The sequence below is a fragment of the Podarcis filfolensis genome, assembly GCF_964270895.1.
Source record: "Podarcis filfolensis genome assembly, chromosome: 3".
Taxonomy (NCBI): Eukaryota; Metazoa; Chordata; class Lepidosauria; order Squamata; family Lacertidae; genus Podarcis; species Podarcis filfolensis.
In genome coordinates this window covers 28,907,322-28,922,859 of record NC_139606.1, presented here as the reverse complement: position 1 = coordinate 28,922,859, position 15,538 = coordinate 28,907,322, and the positions used below count along the sequence as shown (strand labels likewise).

At 45.4% G+C, this 15,538-nt stretch overlaps 1 protein-coding gene across 1 annotated transcript in view; it reads right to left on the bottom strand.

Annotated features, from left to right (window-relative positions):
• The window catches only part of RNF144A (ring finger protein 144A), a 60,418-nt gene that overhangs the window by 10,442 nt on the left and 34,438 nt on the right, over positions 1 to 15,538 (bottom strand). Inside the window, exons 2-4 of the mRNA XM_083607425.1 lie at positions 9,380 to 9,525; positions 427 to 531; positions 168 to 228 (exon numbers count right to left, since the gene is read on the bottom strand). Of these exons, the coding sequence (XP_083463551.1) occupies positions 168 to 228; positions 427 to 531; positions 9,380 to 9,514 (301 nt within the window). The 5' untranslated portion in view covers positions 9,515 to 9,525. The remainder of the gene's footprint in view (positions 1 to 167; positions 229 to 426; positions 532 to 9,379; positions 9,526 to 15,538) is intronic.

Here is a 15,538-nt window from a genome sequence, read left to right as displayed (position 1 = left end):
GAAATGTATTTTCCACACACGAGATTGAATCCAATGTTAGTCATGCTCAGAGATGACCCTTTGAAGTTAATGAACATGGGTACATTAATTTCAGTGGGTCTACTGTGAGTGGAATTTAGTTGGCTACAACCCCCAGTTTGGGGCCACCTGGGATGTCTGCTGTATACCTCTTTCAAACTGTAGCTTCTTATACTTCTGCATGATTTCTGATGCAACCATACACTCAATCTGTTTTAAAGAGAGAGAGGGAACGAGAGAGAGAGAGATACAAGCATCCGATTAATGATAGCGATAACTAAAGGGATAACAGGCAAAGATAGACAATGAGCTTGGAGCAGAAGTTACATAACGGCAACACGCACAAATATCTGCAATAACAACTGAGCTGAACTTTTACGTAAGACAAATTCGTGTCAGGAAACGTACTTCATTTTCTTGAAGATGACCTCGCTTCGGGCAGGAGGCATCAGGGCAGCTAATGGCTGTTTCTAAGCCTTCCTTGATCAAAATCTCCACATACTGTTTCAGGCACTGTAAGAAAGTCAGACCCAGTGGCTGTCAATATTATTCACCATTGAAATATATGCTTCAACAATAACAGTTGTTCTGTCATCCAAAAGGTGCAAATCCCGATGGGTCTACTCATGTGAGCAGCGTTATTTCAGATCTTCCTCGAGCATTTTCCATGCTATTAATCTTCCTTCTCCAATACCTGGCTGCTCACCAAAGAAGACCCCTGCCTCTGCTCCCCAGTTTGAATGTCTATTTGCACTCATCGGACGGCTCCTACAAAATCTGACCTGGCCATGGCCCAGTTGAGATGTTATGGCTGACCCACAGTTTTGATACCAAGCATGCAGTGGGGAAATCATGCGCCTTTCCTCTGCACATGTGCATTCCTTTTTTAACCAGGCTGGTAATATATTGGATGTAAACAGTCATGTGGTTGGTTAGACTCCCAACTTCCTGGACACCAGCTGGGAAACTATGAATAGTTTATTTAGAGCTTGGTTTGCCATGTGAGGATTGGCGAACCCTTCATCTTAAAAGGAAAGCCAACCTTCATTTCGTGAACAAGTCACTAGCCTACTAGAGTAAGCATCATTCTGTAATAATGCCCTCCTGCACATCCCTGGTTCAGGGTAAACCACAGTTTGCTGTTACCTTCATGACAGACCAGTAACTATGGTTGTAACTGGCTATAGTTGGCTTCCAAACCAGGATCAGAACCATGGTTTGAAGTGCTTTCCATTTCTGGTTTGGGGGAAAACAATGGTGATTGGTTACCCGATTCAGACCTCATGTCAAACTATATTCATTTATGAAGCAGAAAGTGTATGAGGGTTTTTTCCTCCCCCACCCCCAGGATGCAAGTCTATACAACATGTTCCTGATGACCAAGCTATAGTTTGACAGGAATGACTGAACCAGACTCAGACTTGACCAGACTCAAGAGAAGGTTGATGGGTTACAGAATCAGACACCAGGGATCCAAAGGGCTATTTTGGGATAGCCTAAGGGCTACAGCTCAGCTCGCCCAGTGGGATGTGTTGAACTCTTTCCCTTTCAACAGCAGCCTGTCACATGACCAGAAACAACTGTGGCATGGGGGGCTGCTATGGACTAAGTTCATTCATACAATCCTTGGAACTCTTTGTACACTTCTATGGTCCCTTCCCAGCACACAGGGCCTATTGACAGTTACATTTAAAACCAAGTTTGCGGCAGCTTCATTTTCTAAGACCGGTAACATGTTTTCATCCTTCGTGGTGTGAACTGTGGATTCCCACAGCTCTTTCCACAATGCTCTTAGCAACTACCAAGCCGTTCCCATCTTCAAGGATACAATACTAGAGCATTTTGCTATAATCGTTTTCTTTATATAGCTGTTTCCACCCACGGTGCTTTACATAAACGAACCCATGCTTTTTAAAACACACACACATATATGCATGCTCAGGCAGCCTCCATTCACACCAGCAGATACCCGCCCACCCCCCAGTTGCCATAGCTTTCTTTCATATGGCGTTTAATAGGTTTTAGGTGAGAATCCAGGTTTTGGGAGAGTAACGGTTGCAGAAAAAATGGAAAGCATATAGGTTTGTGTTCTGCTCACACTCAGCCTCTCTCGATGGGAGGGAATGGGTGCGCTGAATGGGACTGTAAGCAAAACTTGTACACATATGTACACATGTGGCAACCTGGTGCTGTGCTCTCTTTTTCCTTTTATAGTACCTCTGAGGCCAACTTCCTTCTCTTTCTCCCATGTTCCCAATGGCTAAGAACTGCAGACTCTAAAGAGAATGGAGTGGTGGGAATAAGAGGCACAGCTAGGCAGGAGAGGCACAGATAGGCAGGTGGTCATTTCAATTTCACTTTGGCTTCAGGGGAGGGAACTAAGGCAGTGTCTCCCAAACTTGTGCCTCTAGGTGTTTCTGGACTACAGTTCCCAACATCCCTGACCACGGGTTCTATTAGATAGGGATGATGGAAGCTGTAGATATCTTTCCTCCCAAGACACCCTAAAGCAGAACGGGCCTATTTCATAGTCTGTTCAGGTGACTGGATCTGCTCTGAGGGATTCCAGTCCTATTACAAATTACTAAATGAGACTAGGCTCTCCCATCCGCTTTCACAGAAAGCGCTGCTCATTTGATGGTCCCTCTTCTTCCTCCAATGAGACATACAGTGACCCGGGAAAGGCTATTCTCAGTGTTAAGTTGTGGGTGAACATATCAGACGACACAGCAATTCTCCAAACAGCTCTTGTTTATTCACAGATCAGAACAGAACTGAACTGAAGGGTTCAGCCAGCCTGCTTATATAGAGCTCCAGTACAACGTAACTGTAACAACTTTCTGTAACTATCCAATCACTGAATGTCACTTTCGAACCCTTATTTGCATATGTGGACCTGAACTATCTACAGTATCCCCCTGCTGGCCCAGGGTGAGAACTTCAGTACACAACACTCAGGCACCTCAACTTCCCTCGCAAACCCAAACAATGCCAACTCTTAAGTTGCTGGCATCAATTAAACACTTATTTATTTGCACAGCCCTGTGGGTGATTTATTGGCCTCTATGCCTGCTGCTGTGTAGTTTATTTATCTTGCTGCTATTTTATATTTTTAGAGTTTGTTGATGTGTTCCCTGCGGGTTGGGTTGTTGGGTTAGGTATTTTACTGGCAACCCACTGTGGGATCATCTTGCATGCTGAACAGCGGGATATAAATATTCGGAACGAACAAAGAAATATATATATATATATATATATATATATATATATATATACACACACACACACACACACACACACACACACACACACACAAATTGCCTTGTGTAAGCAGAGCAGCCTTCTGCAGCGAAATAAATATGGGCAGGGGAACTTTGTGCACATCACAGCTCTGTGCGCTCACAGAAGATCACAGAAAGAAGCACATCTTTCTTCAACAGGCGCACCATTAATGATCATCAGCCACACACCACACAGTACTGGAACCCGGCTAGGCAGGGACAGTGAGATTTCCGACACGGCGCTGTAAGTGCAATCGAGAATGCTACCCCACTTGCACATGAGAAATGTGTATTAAAATGAGACTGCGTGCATATCTGATGACAACATTTAGCCCTCAGAGAGCCACATCTAGAGATGAGTATACTTTGTGAATGATTTCCTGCTTGGCAGGGGGTTGGACTCGATGGCCCTTGTGGTCTCTTCCAACTCTATGATTCTATGATTCTATGATTCTATGATTCATTTAAAACAAAAGGGCTTCTTCCCACCAAGGTTAGCTGGAATTTTATTTTATTTTCCGAACATCTTCCAAACAAAAGAGGATACAGAAGATCCCCCTGCGATACATGGCAGGCAGTCCAGTTGTGTTAATACAGGTCTACCCATGCATTATTCTGAGATCTACAAGTAGGTATACAAATTTAACAAATAAATAACAACAACTCAGGTTCATTCCCACTATAACCAGGTTTGTTTGTTTTTTTAGTGCAGAGATAAACTGCTAAGTGGGCAAGGATGGCAGCTGTGTCACAACGCATAACACAATGAGCTGTTGCTACACATAAATAGCCAGAGGTAGCATGCTTGTACGGTGGCGTACAACATATCCATACATCAAAGCTAGCAATATATAGTACAAGAAATGCAAAACCCATGCTTTGCACTGATGAAACACACCACTCATGAGCTCTCATAATCAGAATAATTACTTGATAATTCATTTGGGCTAAAGCATTTTTATATAAAGATGATAGATGTCGCTGAGGGCTGTTTTATCTCTGTACAAATAACATCTCTTTTAGTGTTGTTGCGCAGAATATTGCACAGCAGATGTTCACATTGCTTAGCACCCCTTTACACTTTTTTTTGGAGGGGTGTCCACTTAGTGCTGATGTTTTTCCAATCCTCTCTGCTTGGGGCAGGGAAAGAGGGCACCCTTGTCTCTATTGCCAAAGTAACTAGGACATCATTTGAGCATGTAACTCCAATCCCAGCGCAACTGCTGATTAGTTTCCGGGCCCACTTCAAAGTGCTGGTGTTGACCTATAAAGCCTTACACAGCTCAGGACCTCAATACCTTAAGGATCACCTCTCCCCATACAAACCCAGCCTGCTTGTCATCTGAGGCCCTTCTCTATGTCCCCCATCCCAGAGAGGTTCGGAGGGTGGCAACAAGAGAGTGGGCCTTTTCTGTGGTGGCTCCCTGATTGTGGAATGCTCTCTCCAGAGAGGCTCGCCTGGCTGGCCATCATTACATGTCTTTAGGTGCCAGGCAAAAACATTCCTCTTTACCCAAGCCTATGGCTATTAAATAATCTATGGCCTGTGAAAGTAGGGGGGTGAAGGGAGACGGCTGTTATTATGATGATTATTTTATTATTAGGCTGTCTGACAGTATGCTTTCTATTATGATTTTATCATCGATGTTCTGTAATTTGTTTTTAATGCTGTACACTGCCAGGGATCTTTTGATAAAGGGTGGTGTATAAACTGCAGCAGCAGCAGCAATAACAACGATAATAATTCCCTTGCATGAGGATGTGTATACAATTGAGTACAGAGGAACAACATCCATACATGGGTGTCACTGCTCATTCCACTTCCAAATGCAAGGGAGCAGGGGACCAGTTCATTCAAGGAGCCAGTGTGGTGTAGTGGTTAAGAGCGGTGGACTCGTAATCTGGTGAACTGGGTTCGCTTCCCCGCTCCTCCACATGCAGCTGCTGGGTGACCTTGGGCTAGTCACACTTCTCTGAAGTCTCTCAGCCTCACTCACCTCACAGAGTGTTTGTTGTGGGGGAGGAAGGGAAAGGAGATCGTGAGCCGCTTTGAGACTCCTTAGGGTAGTGATAAAGCAGGATATCAAATCCAAATCTCTTCTTCTTCTTCATGGGAAGCTGCCTTGTACTAGAGAGACATTTGTCTCTCTAGCTCCATATTATCTACAATCGTCTCTCTAGCTCCATATTATCTACAATCGTCTCTCTAGCTCCATATTATCTACAATCGTCTCTCTAGCTCCATATTATCTACAATCGTCTCTCTAGCTCCATATTGTCTACAATGACCAGCAGTGGTTCTCTAGCCCTTCCTGGAGATGCCAGGGATTGAATCTAGGGTCTTCTGCATGCAAAGCAGGTGTTGTACTGCTGAGCTACAGCCCTTCTGTGAACAGGAGCTCCTGTTCTACCTGCCTCTTCTACCTGCCTCTTTGCAAACTCGTTTCAACTGCATTTCTTCTACAAGCAAGGCTGCACAACTAAGCCAGGGCCAGCACTATGTGTGTGGTTTTTTTCCCCTCTGCACCAGAAGATAACAGGCAGCTTGACAACCTTGGAAAGCTCTTCCCGCCCACACAGCGGTGAAACGTGGGCTGAGGAAACGGGTCCTTTTCTGCAACCTTCGTACCGCACTAATCCTGCTCGGCTGGCAAGTAATTCCCCTGCAAAGCATCAGTGCATTTTTAATCACGGCTGTGGCTTATACAAGGCCTCAGATGGAGCTGAGAGAGATTCTTCCTTAAAAAAGGACACAGGGCTACATGTTTGCTGGAGAACATGTCAAAGGGCACTGGCAGCAGATGCTCTCGCAAAGCTGCCCCGAGAGAGACCACAGCGCTGGCTACCCATTAAAAGAAGCTGGGATAAGCAGGACTAGGGGAAGTGACTGGCTGTAGACGGTGAGATTAATAGCCGAGAAACTGGAATATATTATAGGAAAGCAGTTTCAGAAATTGTTGCCGAAAGGATTAATTAGCAGTACTCTTAGGTGCTTCTCAGCTCGTGAACTGTGTTTTAATTTAAAGATGGTTTGATTCCCCAACAGCCGCTCACCCTCACATAATTAGCAATCAGGGAGAGGCATGGGTGCGGGACACAACAAGGAAACACAAACCCTGGTTAAGCGCTCAAACACCCACCCACACACCCCGGGAATCTCTTGCTATTGCTTAGCGGCGATTGGGGTGGTTTGTAATAGAAACTGTTCCAAAACATAACATAGTGAATTAAGCTGACCAATCTATTTCCTCCCCCCACCACCAAAAAACGACAACATTCTGCTAATGTGTCAAGGAGATTATCCTTTATGAGCTCCTTTCCAGCAACACTTCAGGGGTTGCCAATGTAGTGAGGGCTATTCAGTGATATAATGGTCCTTTACTAGTGCAGACTAAAACGTTGGCGTAGGATGTGTACTTCGTTCCGACTATGTAGTTCTGAAAGATCTCTGTGTGGCTCTTTTTCCATTCATTTTTCCACCCACAAAAATGAAAGAGATCTTCCAGCAGTTCCTACCAACGTACTGAACTGTAATAAATGCCAGATCTCTGAACAGCTGCATTTAGTCCTCCCCAGTTTAAGGGAGCTGCTCAGAGCTGCAATTCTATAAAAAAAGTTTGAAGTAAAGCCAAACCCAGTGATTTCAACAAAACAACAACAACAACAACAACAACAAAGAGTCTAGAACAGTCAGGTTTGTACCTAGGCTCAATTGCTCCTAGAAACCCTGCCTTAAAGGGCCCTTGCCATCATTCCCTTTATTTACAACATTCAGGCTTTCAGTACCATTGTTTATGTAGCCAAAATGCTCCCATGCACACACAAAAGGGAGATGTCAGCCAGCTTGGGGCAACCCAGAGGTTTATGGAAGTACAATGCAAGCTTCAGAGAAAGTGGGAGGGAAGAGAACCTCAAAAACAGCCAAATGTGGAATGAGTGTAGCCGCAGAATTGTTGACTATCTGGATAGTTAAAAATCAGGCAATGGGGAACCTCAGCAGGGCAGTGCTCCAGGCCTCTCTGACTGGCTTTCAGAACTCTCTGCAGCCACCTCTTGTCTCCAGGCCACACCGCTCACCAACCCTGCTTTGCCTCCTCCTGGAGCTAGAATGTGTCCGTGAACTGAGAATAGGCCTTGCTTGCCAAGGAAGCGCTGCCTGAGTCAATTAACAGTTGCTGCTCTGCTCTCGTTTGCCCCCTCCCCTGCCCCTTGGAAGGTTACTCAGAACAGAACATGGCACTGAAAAAAATTCCCCAACCTTGCTTTAGCAAAAGGACTGTGTGGACAGTGCTGTCTTTCAGGCTGAAAACCGAAGTGTGGGGCAAGTCACGCTGCCAGTTGTGGATTTGAAAAGCTTGGAACAGGTACCTCAAGCAGCCACAACCAAGTGGGTAAGAAGGGAAAGGCGCACCGCGGGAAGGTCCAGAAAATAGTTAAACTTTGCCAGTTACCTGCTCTATAAGGGATGATTGCTGCTTGTCACCAGCAATTTGTATGCGTGCACAAATTCCTGCTGCAACAAGCTGTAGAGAGCACAAAACTGCAAGCTAAGGGTTTTGTTGCTGTTGTAAAACTTTGCATAATTGATCTAGATGCTATGGTGCTAAAATGTTGCTTTTTGGTGAATGAAATACTGTACGGTGGTACCTTGGGTTACAGATGCTTCAGGTGACAGACGCTTCAGGTTACAGACTCCATTAACCCAGAAATAGTACCTCGTGTTAAGAACTTTGCTTCAGGATGAGAACAGAAATCGCGTGGTGGCAGCAGGAGGCCCCATTAGCTAAAGTGGTACCTCAGGTTAAGAACAGTTTCAGGTTAAGAACGGACCTCCAGAACAAATTAACTTCTTAACCCGAGGTACCACTGTATATGCAAATGTGGGGAAACTACCTCACTGCCCAGGGAACATGGAGTTGCCCTTAAGCCTTCCTGTGCTGCGAAGTGCAGTGCCTGAAGGAAATAAAGAGTCCCCATCACTTGGGCAAGAAGAATGTAGCTGCAGAAGAATGAAGCTGAAAGTCATTTAGGGTTGCACTTTTTGTTTAAGCCAAGGGAGGAGTTTTGCACCCTCTACCCACCCCCAAGAATTTCCGAAGAATTTTCTGCTTGGCTGTTGCTTAGACTCAGTCCTATTAATTTCTTTTTTAAGGGGGGGAAAACCTGTAGAAGTGGGTGGTGTTCTTTGACTGAAACTAGTCTTCTTCCTTGCTACCCTTCTAGACCCGACCCGGCCAAGTTCTCCCTGTGTAAATACATACTGAAGCTACTTTAGGCTTTTGTTTTTAACTGGAGATGGATGAAGCTCGACGCCCACTCGCTTCCCGCCCATGCCATTCTCAATACACTTATGACCTTAACCAGCTGGCTCTTTCTTTTCTGTGGCACGCTGCTTTTCAAAACCCAGACGTCAAAAGCTCCACACAGCCGTTCAGGAGATTGCTCTTTGGCTTCTCTGTTTGAAATGTCGCTGATGTAGCACAAAGACACCCTCCTCACACACACACAAACACACACATTCCGTTCCCCTCTTTCTTTCAGATGTGCTTTTTTATGAAGAAAGGCACACAACTTAATAAACACAACCTCACAATCCGGTAACGGATCATAACAATATGGGTCTGAATAAGCCCCAGGTGCCCGCTCATCCATAAATGGGCACATTATTATCATTATAATATTTTTATCCCTCTGCAAAAGCGGCACCTATAAGGATTACCTCCATTTTATCCTCTCACAGGCGCTGCAAGTGAGATTAGGCCAAACGCCAGCGAATGAACCAGCAAGGTGCATCTTGGGAGCTTCTGTCCAATAAACCTCACCACTCCCATCTTCCCTGAAGCAGCCCAGAATTTTCCCACAGGTCTGTATGTGTGGTATTAAGTACCAGGGTAATACAACAGGAGGTGTAAAAGCACCACAACAACCCTGGGACTATGCCCGCAAGCCTGCATTAACTATGTACAACCCACAAATCCTCAAGCATAACTTTTGTTGGCTTTGCACAGATCTTGGCGGTGTGGTGTGGACAACAGAACCGATTCCAGCCGAGGCGCATACATTGTTTGAAGCTTACTAACCAAAGTACAGAAGATGCACTGGCATTGTGCGATTGTTGTCATCTGCTCCACTGGAAATTCTCCAAGGCAGAGTTTGCACGACACGAGAGGATCGAGCACCAAGTCCCAAGTAGGTCTGTATCTTGCTGTAGTCATTGCAGAATAACCTGAAATGAGAGAGAAGAGATGCTTCAGTGAAAGAAAGAGAACTTTATCAGACACCTGGTCCATCTTCTGTCGCCTGGCCTCGATGCAGAGCTGAGCATAGCCTTATTTTTCCCTCCCGAAATGTGCATAGAAAGGGGACAGCCTGGCCACCCTACTTGACTGGGTGTTCTGCCCACAGCGTTCGCGCCACAGGTCAGTTTATCGCATCAGGCTATTCGTCACTTCCATCACAGCGCTAATGGGCTCAATCACTAGTCCCGTTTCAAACTGCAGAGTGTAATGATGCATAGAGTGGACACTTAAGACGTAATCTTGTTGAGGAGAAATGGTTTTATGTTATCACATAACTCATATGCACAGGCCAAAGAGGATGTTTATATTCAGCAATGGCCAGCCTTGCTGGCAAATATACTGTAAGCTGAGTCCAAGCTTCAGACTGTGCCATGCTAGTGAATCCTGAGCCTTGGTGTGTTTTTAGTTCTGTTCTACTGAGGTGGGGAGCAGAGCAACAGAGCATGAGCTTTCTGCCACAGGCTACATAATCCATAACATATAGCTCCCCCATTCTTTTAAATGCCCAAACACACACCTGCACCTTAAAACTAAAAGGGATAAAAGCCCACGCACTCCCGCCAGTCTAACAAACAATGTAATTACATAGATTCATCCCTATATCGAGCTACCGTTTTAGCTTTTTTCGTAATTCATATCTCAGCTCAAAAGGCTGAATTTTCCTGTAACTATCGATTTGCGGACTTGAAGCCCTCCAACGGTTACGAAAAATCGCTTTACAGTTTGGCCTTCAGGTCTCCAAGGAAACAAACAAACAAACAAAATATTTCAGATCTTCGCCACAAAGCAGTATTGGGCAAAGCTAACATTGAACTGGCAAGAATTGGTTGAGAGAGAGAAAAGCAAGAAAAGATCAAGCAATCATATATTGGGGTGGGCGTCCCAGATCATTTCTTCTGAAAATCCACGGCATGAACTTTGCTCGCGGCGAGGGGATAGAAAAAGGTACTGAACCGGATATTAGCTCTAAATCATGTTGTTACAGAGATACAGTGGACCTCGGAACAAATTATTTTCCTTGTGTGAAGTTCTAAGGGTGTGCAAGAGTGTGTGAACCAGGCAGAAGGAGGAGGGTAGAGATATTTGTGTGTATATTAAACCACACTTTTTGTTGGTTTTGGTTTACTGGGGTTCACTCCCCTCCCCCCCACCAATCAACCCAGGGCTGGTTTTGAAAAACGTTCATACAAATGTGTCTCTACAGATTTCCTGGAATATGTAGAAACCACTTTATTTTTAGATGGTTCCATTTTTTGCTTCCAAACTGAGAGACACTGAACTACCTGAGTTTATGCGGGAATGAAATTTGCTTACCAGTACATTTTTAAGCATTGCGATGCATTGGGTGTACCACTTACTGCTGCATTACGAAAACAAAAACAACACCGAAAATGGGAACATCAAGAGTTGCCATTTCATCTATGACTACTCAAGGAGCTGCTCTGTTTTCAATATGCCAGGGTGGCTCAACTGTGCTATTTTCCTCTCAAGATACACACAAGTAGCAGAGAAGAGCCTTCCCCAGTTGCCAAGTCTGTGGATTTTAAAGGAGAAAGTGGCTGTTTATACATATGTGCACTCTCACAAGTGATGTGGAGGCAAGTGTGTTTTCTACTTGCTGTGCTCCCTATCCAATTACAAAACACAACACAACAAGCTGCCCTTAGAGAGGAAGTCTGTTGTCTGTGGGTGAGAAAAACGCAGGCACTTGGTTGGTGCGAAGCAGAGAACAAAGAGGCCTGTTTACTTGTCGGGAGCCAAGTGGGAGTAGAACACTTAATATTTTGAAATCCAGGGTTGTGTTATTTCCTGTTGGGAAGTGCTATAGGGCCAGGCTGTGTGCAGGCCACAGAACCGTTAAAGGCGCAGAGTCCGTCCAGGGAAGAAAAGGGTGTCCATCTCTTCTGTTATTGTCAGGGATGGTACACAGGAGAGACATCATCTCTGAGAGAAGCTTTCGAAGAGGCTGGGCCTCATGCAGAAGCAAGCAAGACAACATTGATTTGTACCGTTAACTAATTGTATTTTTTTTTAAAAAAAAATCCCATCAGTATAATATCCACCATCCCATAAAATCTCTTCTGTCTCTGCTGACCTCATCCCTCTTGCAGCCTCATCCTCCAACTCTGCCCTCGCTAACTGCCCTCTTGGTACACCGGAAGATCTACTCTGATGTCACCTGCGGCTGCAAAGCAGCATGACATCACAGGCACTCTGGCTGCCATTAGCTCAGCTGCAAATAACTCACACGCTGAGCAAAGCTACACATCATGAGTAATGCCAGTCCAGTAAATGTTTCTCCCTTGTAAAGGAACCCTCGTTAAATATGAGTCGGGAACCCTGCAGGGCGGGGAGTGGGGAGACAGCTTAGGACGGTGTCAAGAGAAAATAGTCCACTAATGATAGACCCTAGCCTCTTCCCATTCTGCCCCCTTTTTTGCTACAAGCTTCCCCTTCCCAAATATGTTTCAAAAGGGGCAAGCAGCATAGCTCCATTGTAATGATTTTTTTAACTGGACCCGAGTGCCTTAGAACAGCCCTCCTCAATCTCGTGCCCTCCAGATGTTTTGGACTATACAACTATGAAGTCTCACTGGATAGCTCAGTTAGCTTAATCTCAGGGCTGTGGGTATGAGCCCCACGTGGGGCAAAAGATTCCTACATTGCAGGGTGTTGGACCAGATGACCCAAGTCCAACTAGGGTCCAGTTCTATTCTTCTAACTCCCATTGGCTATGCTGGCTAAGCCAATAGGAGTTGGAGTTCAAAACATCTGGAGGGGCACCGGATTGCCTTTGAGCGAGTGTGGGGAAGCGCTAGCCCTTCGGATGTGGTTGTAATAACACTCCCAACATCCCTGGCCACTGGCTACGTCTGCTGTGGCTGATGGGAGCTGTAGGTCAGTAACATCTGGAAGGCCAAAGGGTTCTTGGACCTGCCTTAAAGTGTCTTAGGTCCAAAAGCAATGGACTACCCTTACTCAGACATGATGCTGTTTGGCCGAGTAGTTTCAGAGCCTTATGCTGTTGAAGAGTCCCATCATATGCAGCTGCCGCTTGTAGTAAGTAATTAATCCCCAAGCCAGGTGATCAACAGAGGCCTGCATATATATTATTTGGGAGGCTGAATGAGGAAACGTTGTTCCTAAGGGGAAAGATTATGAAGTGTGTGTGTATGTGTTGAATCAAGTCAACCTAGGCTGCTCCAATGAGGGTGCACGTGGGAGAGCTGGACAAACTTAACTGGGAGCGAGTCCCATTCAGCAAAGTGTTAACCTGTGTTAAGAACAGGAGCACCATCCCAGAGAAACGATGAAAATAATATCATGAGGCACAGCTTACAAAAGATGGAAGCAACATAAACATCCCACAGGCTTCCTGAGGGATATTTCACTGTGGTAAATTATTGTTCCCAGCATGCACAAGTCCACCCATAATAGCAATGAATCATGGTAGAGCCTTAGATGCTACATTTTACAGTGTGACAGACAATGTGAGGGAGCCACTGAAAAAAAATATACCGTATTTTTCACTCTATAAGATGCACTTTTCCCCCTCCAAAAATTAAGGGGAAATGTGTGTGCGTCTTATGGAGCAAATGCAGGCTCCATGGCTTCAGCGATAGCAACACGAAGCCTCCGCAGCACAGTGGGAGCGCTCCCATCGCGCTCTGGAGGCTTCGCATTGCTTTCGCTAAGCCTGGAGAGCAAGAGGGGTTGGTGCGCACCGGCCCCTCTCGCTCTCCAGGCTTCAGGTTCCTTTCGCTGAAGCCAGGAGAGCAAGACACTCTCGGTTTCAGCGAAAGGAACCCGAAGCCTCCGGAGCGTGGCAGGAACTCCAATTGCGCTCCGGAGGCTTTGCGTTGCTTTCGCTGAAGCCTGGAGAGTGAGAGGGGTCAGTGTGCACCGATCCCTCTTGCTCTCCTGGCTTTGCTTTGCTGGAGAGGCCCTGCGCAGCTTTCCCTCTCTGCTCAGCGCCCCTTCAGCAAAGCGGGAGGAGAAATGGAAGGGGCTCCATTTCTCCTGCCGCTTCGCTGAAGGGGCGCTGCGCAAAGAGGGAGAGAATTTTTTTTTTCTTGTTCTCCCCTTCTAAAACAAGGTGTGTCCTATGGTCAGGTGCGTCCTATAGAGCGAAAAATACGGTACTCCCAGCGTAATAGTCTTCCTTCTTCGGGACAAAAGGCATGTGCGTTGGACCTTCCTTCCAGGTGGAAGGTTGCTGGTACCACAGGTGTGAATTGCAAGGCAAACCCTAATTCTGGTCAGGCAATTTCTGCCCCCTTTGGCAATTACTTGAAAAATATGAAAATGCGTCTGTTACTAATATACCAATGAAAATTACAACGTACTTTGTAATTGAGGAAGCATTTTTGTGAATTTTTTATGGTCCGCTTATTTAAAACTAAATGTTAAAAAAGGGGGGGGGGTGAAGGAAGCATCTTAACTAGAAGATAATTATTGTTGCCATGTCCGTCTCAAGCAGAAACCGAAAACTAACTTCTGAGTTAGTAAACTGATTAATTCCCTCCATGTCTCAGCTGCTTCTCTGAAAGTGGTTTAGCAATTCTAGCAAGCTAAGCAAATTAAGGAAGGGGAATGCCAGATTTAGAAATTAACTTTCCGTTTCAGTTGGAGCTAAAACAAATTTGTGTTCCCCTTACAGATGGTTCTGCGCTTCTTAAGCAAGCAACACTACTTAAAAGTTTCTCTTTGGTCACCATCCACCCACCTTCAGAGGGCAACAGGATACAGAACAGGGCCTCTGAGGAGGATTCTACCGCCTGGGGGCAGTTCTCTAAGTACCAGGGTCCAAAGCCATTAAGAGTTTTCAAAGGTAATTAGTGGCCCTTGGACCAAGAGTGGGCAGACAGCAAGCAAGAAATACACAAAAAGACACCAAACATTTGTACTTTTACATAAATCAGATCCTCCAAGTGTCCCTATTTTCCAGAGACAGTCCCAGATTTACAGAAGCTGTCCTGATTTCTGATTTGATCCCAGAATGTCCCGCTTTTCCTATTTTCACCGCAGAAATGTTCGAGGGCGTGGTAGGATGCCCCTATATTCATCAGAGAAGTGTTGGCAGGTATGGAATAGGACACCCCTATTTTGATCAGAGAAATGTTGGGTGGTGTGCATAAACACGTACTATAACTCATAACCTTGATAGCTTGAACATAAAAACTGAATGAAGAATTGAATGTATCTCAAGATACTAGAGCCAGCAATACTTTCCACACTTCCCATCATAAGCCCCTGCTCCCAATGAAGTTGCACTAATTGAAGAGGGGTGATTTATGCGCAGCCTGCTTGTCTATGCAGCCGTGTACCATATGGCCATTGCATAAACCAACTAAGTAGATACTACAATGCCACATCAAGCTGGGCACGCAGGGATCCATAATGGTCTGGCTCTCCCAACTTGTCAAGTACCTGATGGCTGGCATGGACAGCAATGAGGCCACAAATAACTTGTGTGGTGGAACACAGCACAGAGAAGCAAAGAAGCTAAGTGGACTGCAGGGGTCAGGAGAAGCTTCCTTCGTCCTATCAGATTTCAGAAAGAGAAATAATAATAATATACTTCTCTTATACTATGCTAAAAATTCTTCTGAAAACACCAGTCCTAATGATTTCGATGGAATTGATTTTCAAGTAAGCACACTCAGAACTGCAAGTTTTATTTTTAACTTCCAGATTGCGACTAAGTTATAAGGTGCATTGGGGGGAGGGGATTGGGTTGTCTCCAACAGACATCCAACCATAGGAGGTTGAGGGGGAAGAAGGGGCACCTCTCCCTTGGTGGGGAAGAGTTAAACAAGTGGTGCTTATTGTTAGAGCCTGTGGTCTAAACCACTGAGCCTCTTGGGCTTGCCGATCAGAAGGTCGGCGGTTCGAATCCCCGCAACGGAGTGAGCTCCTGTTGCTCTGTCCCAGCTCCTG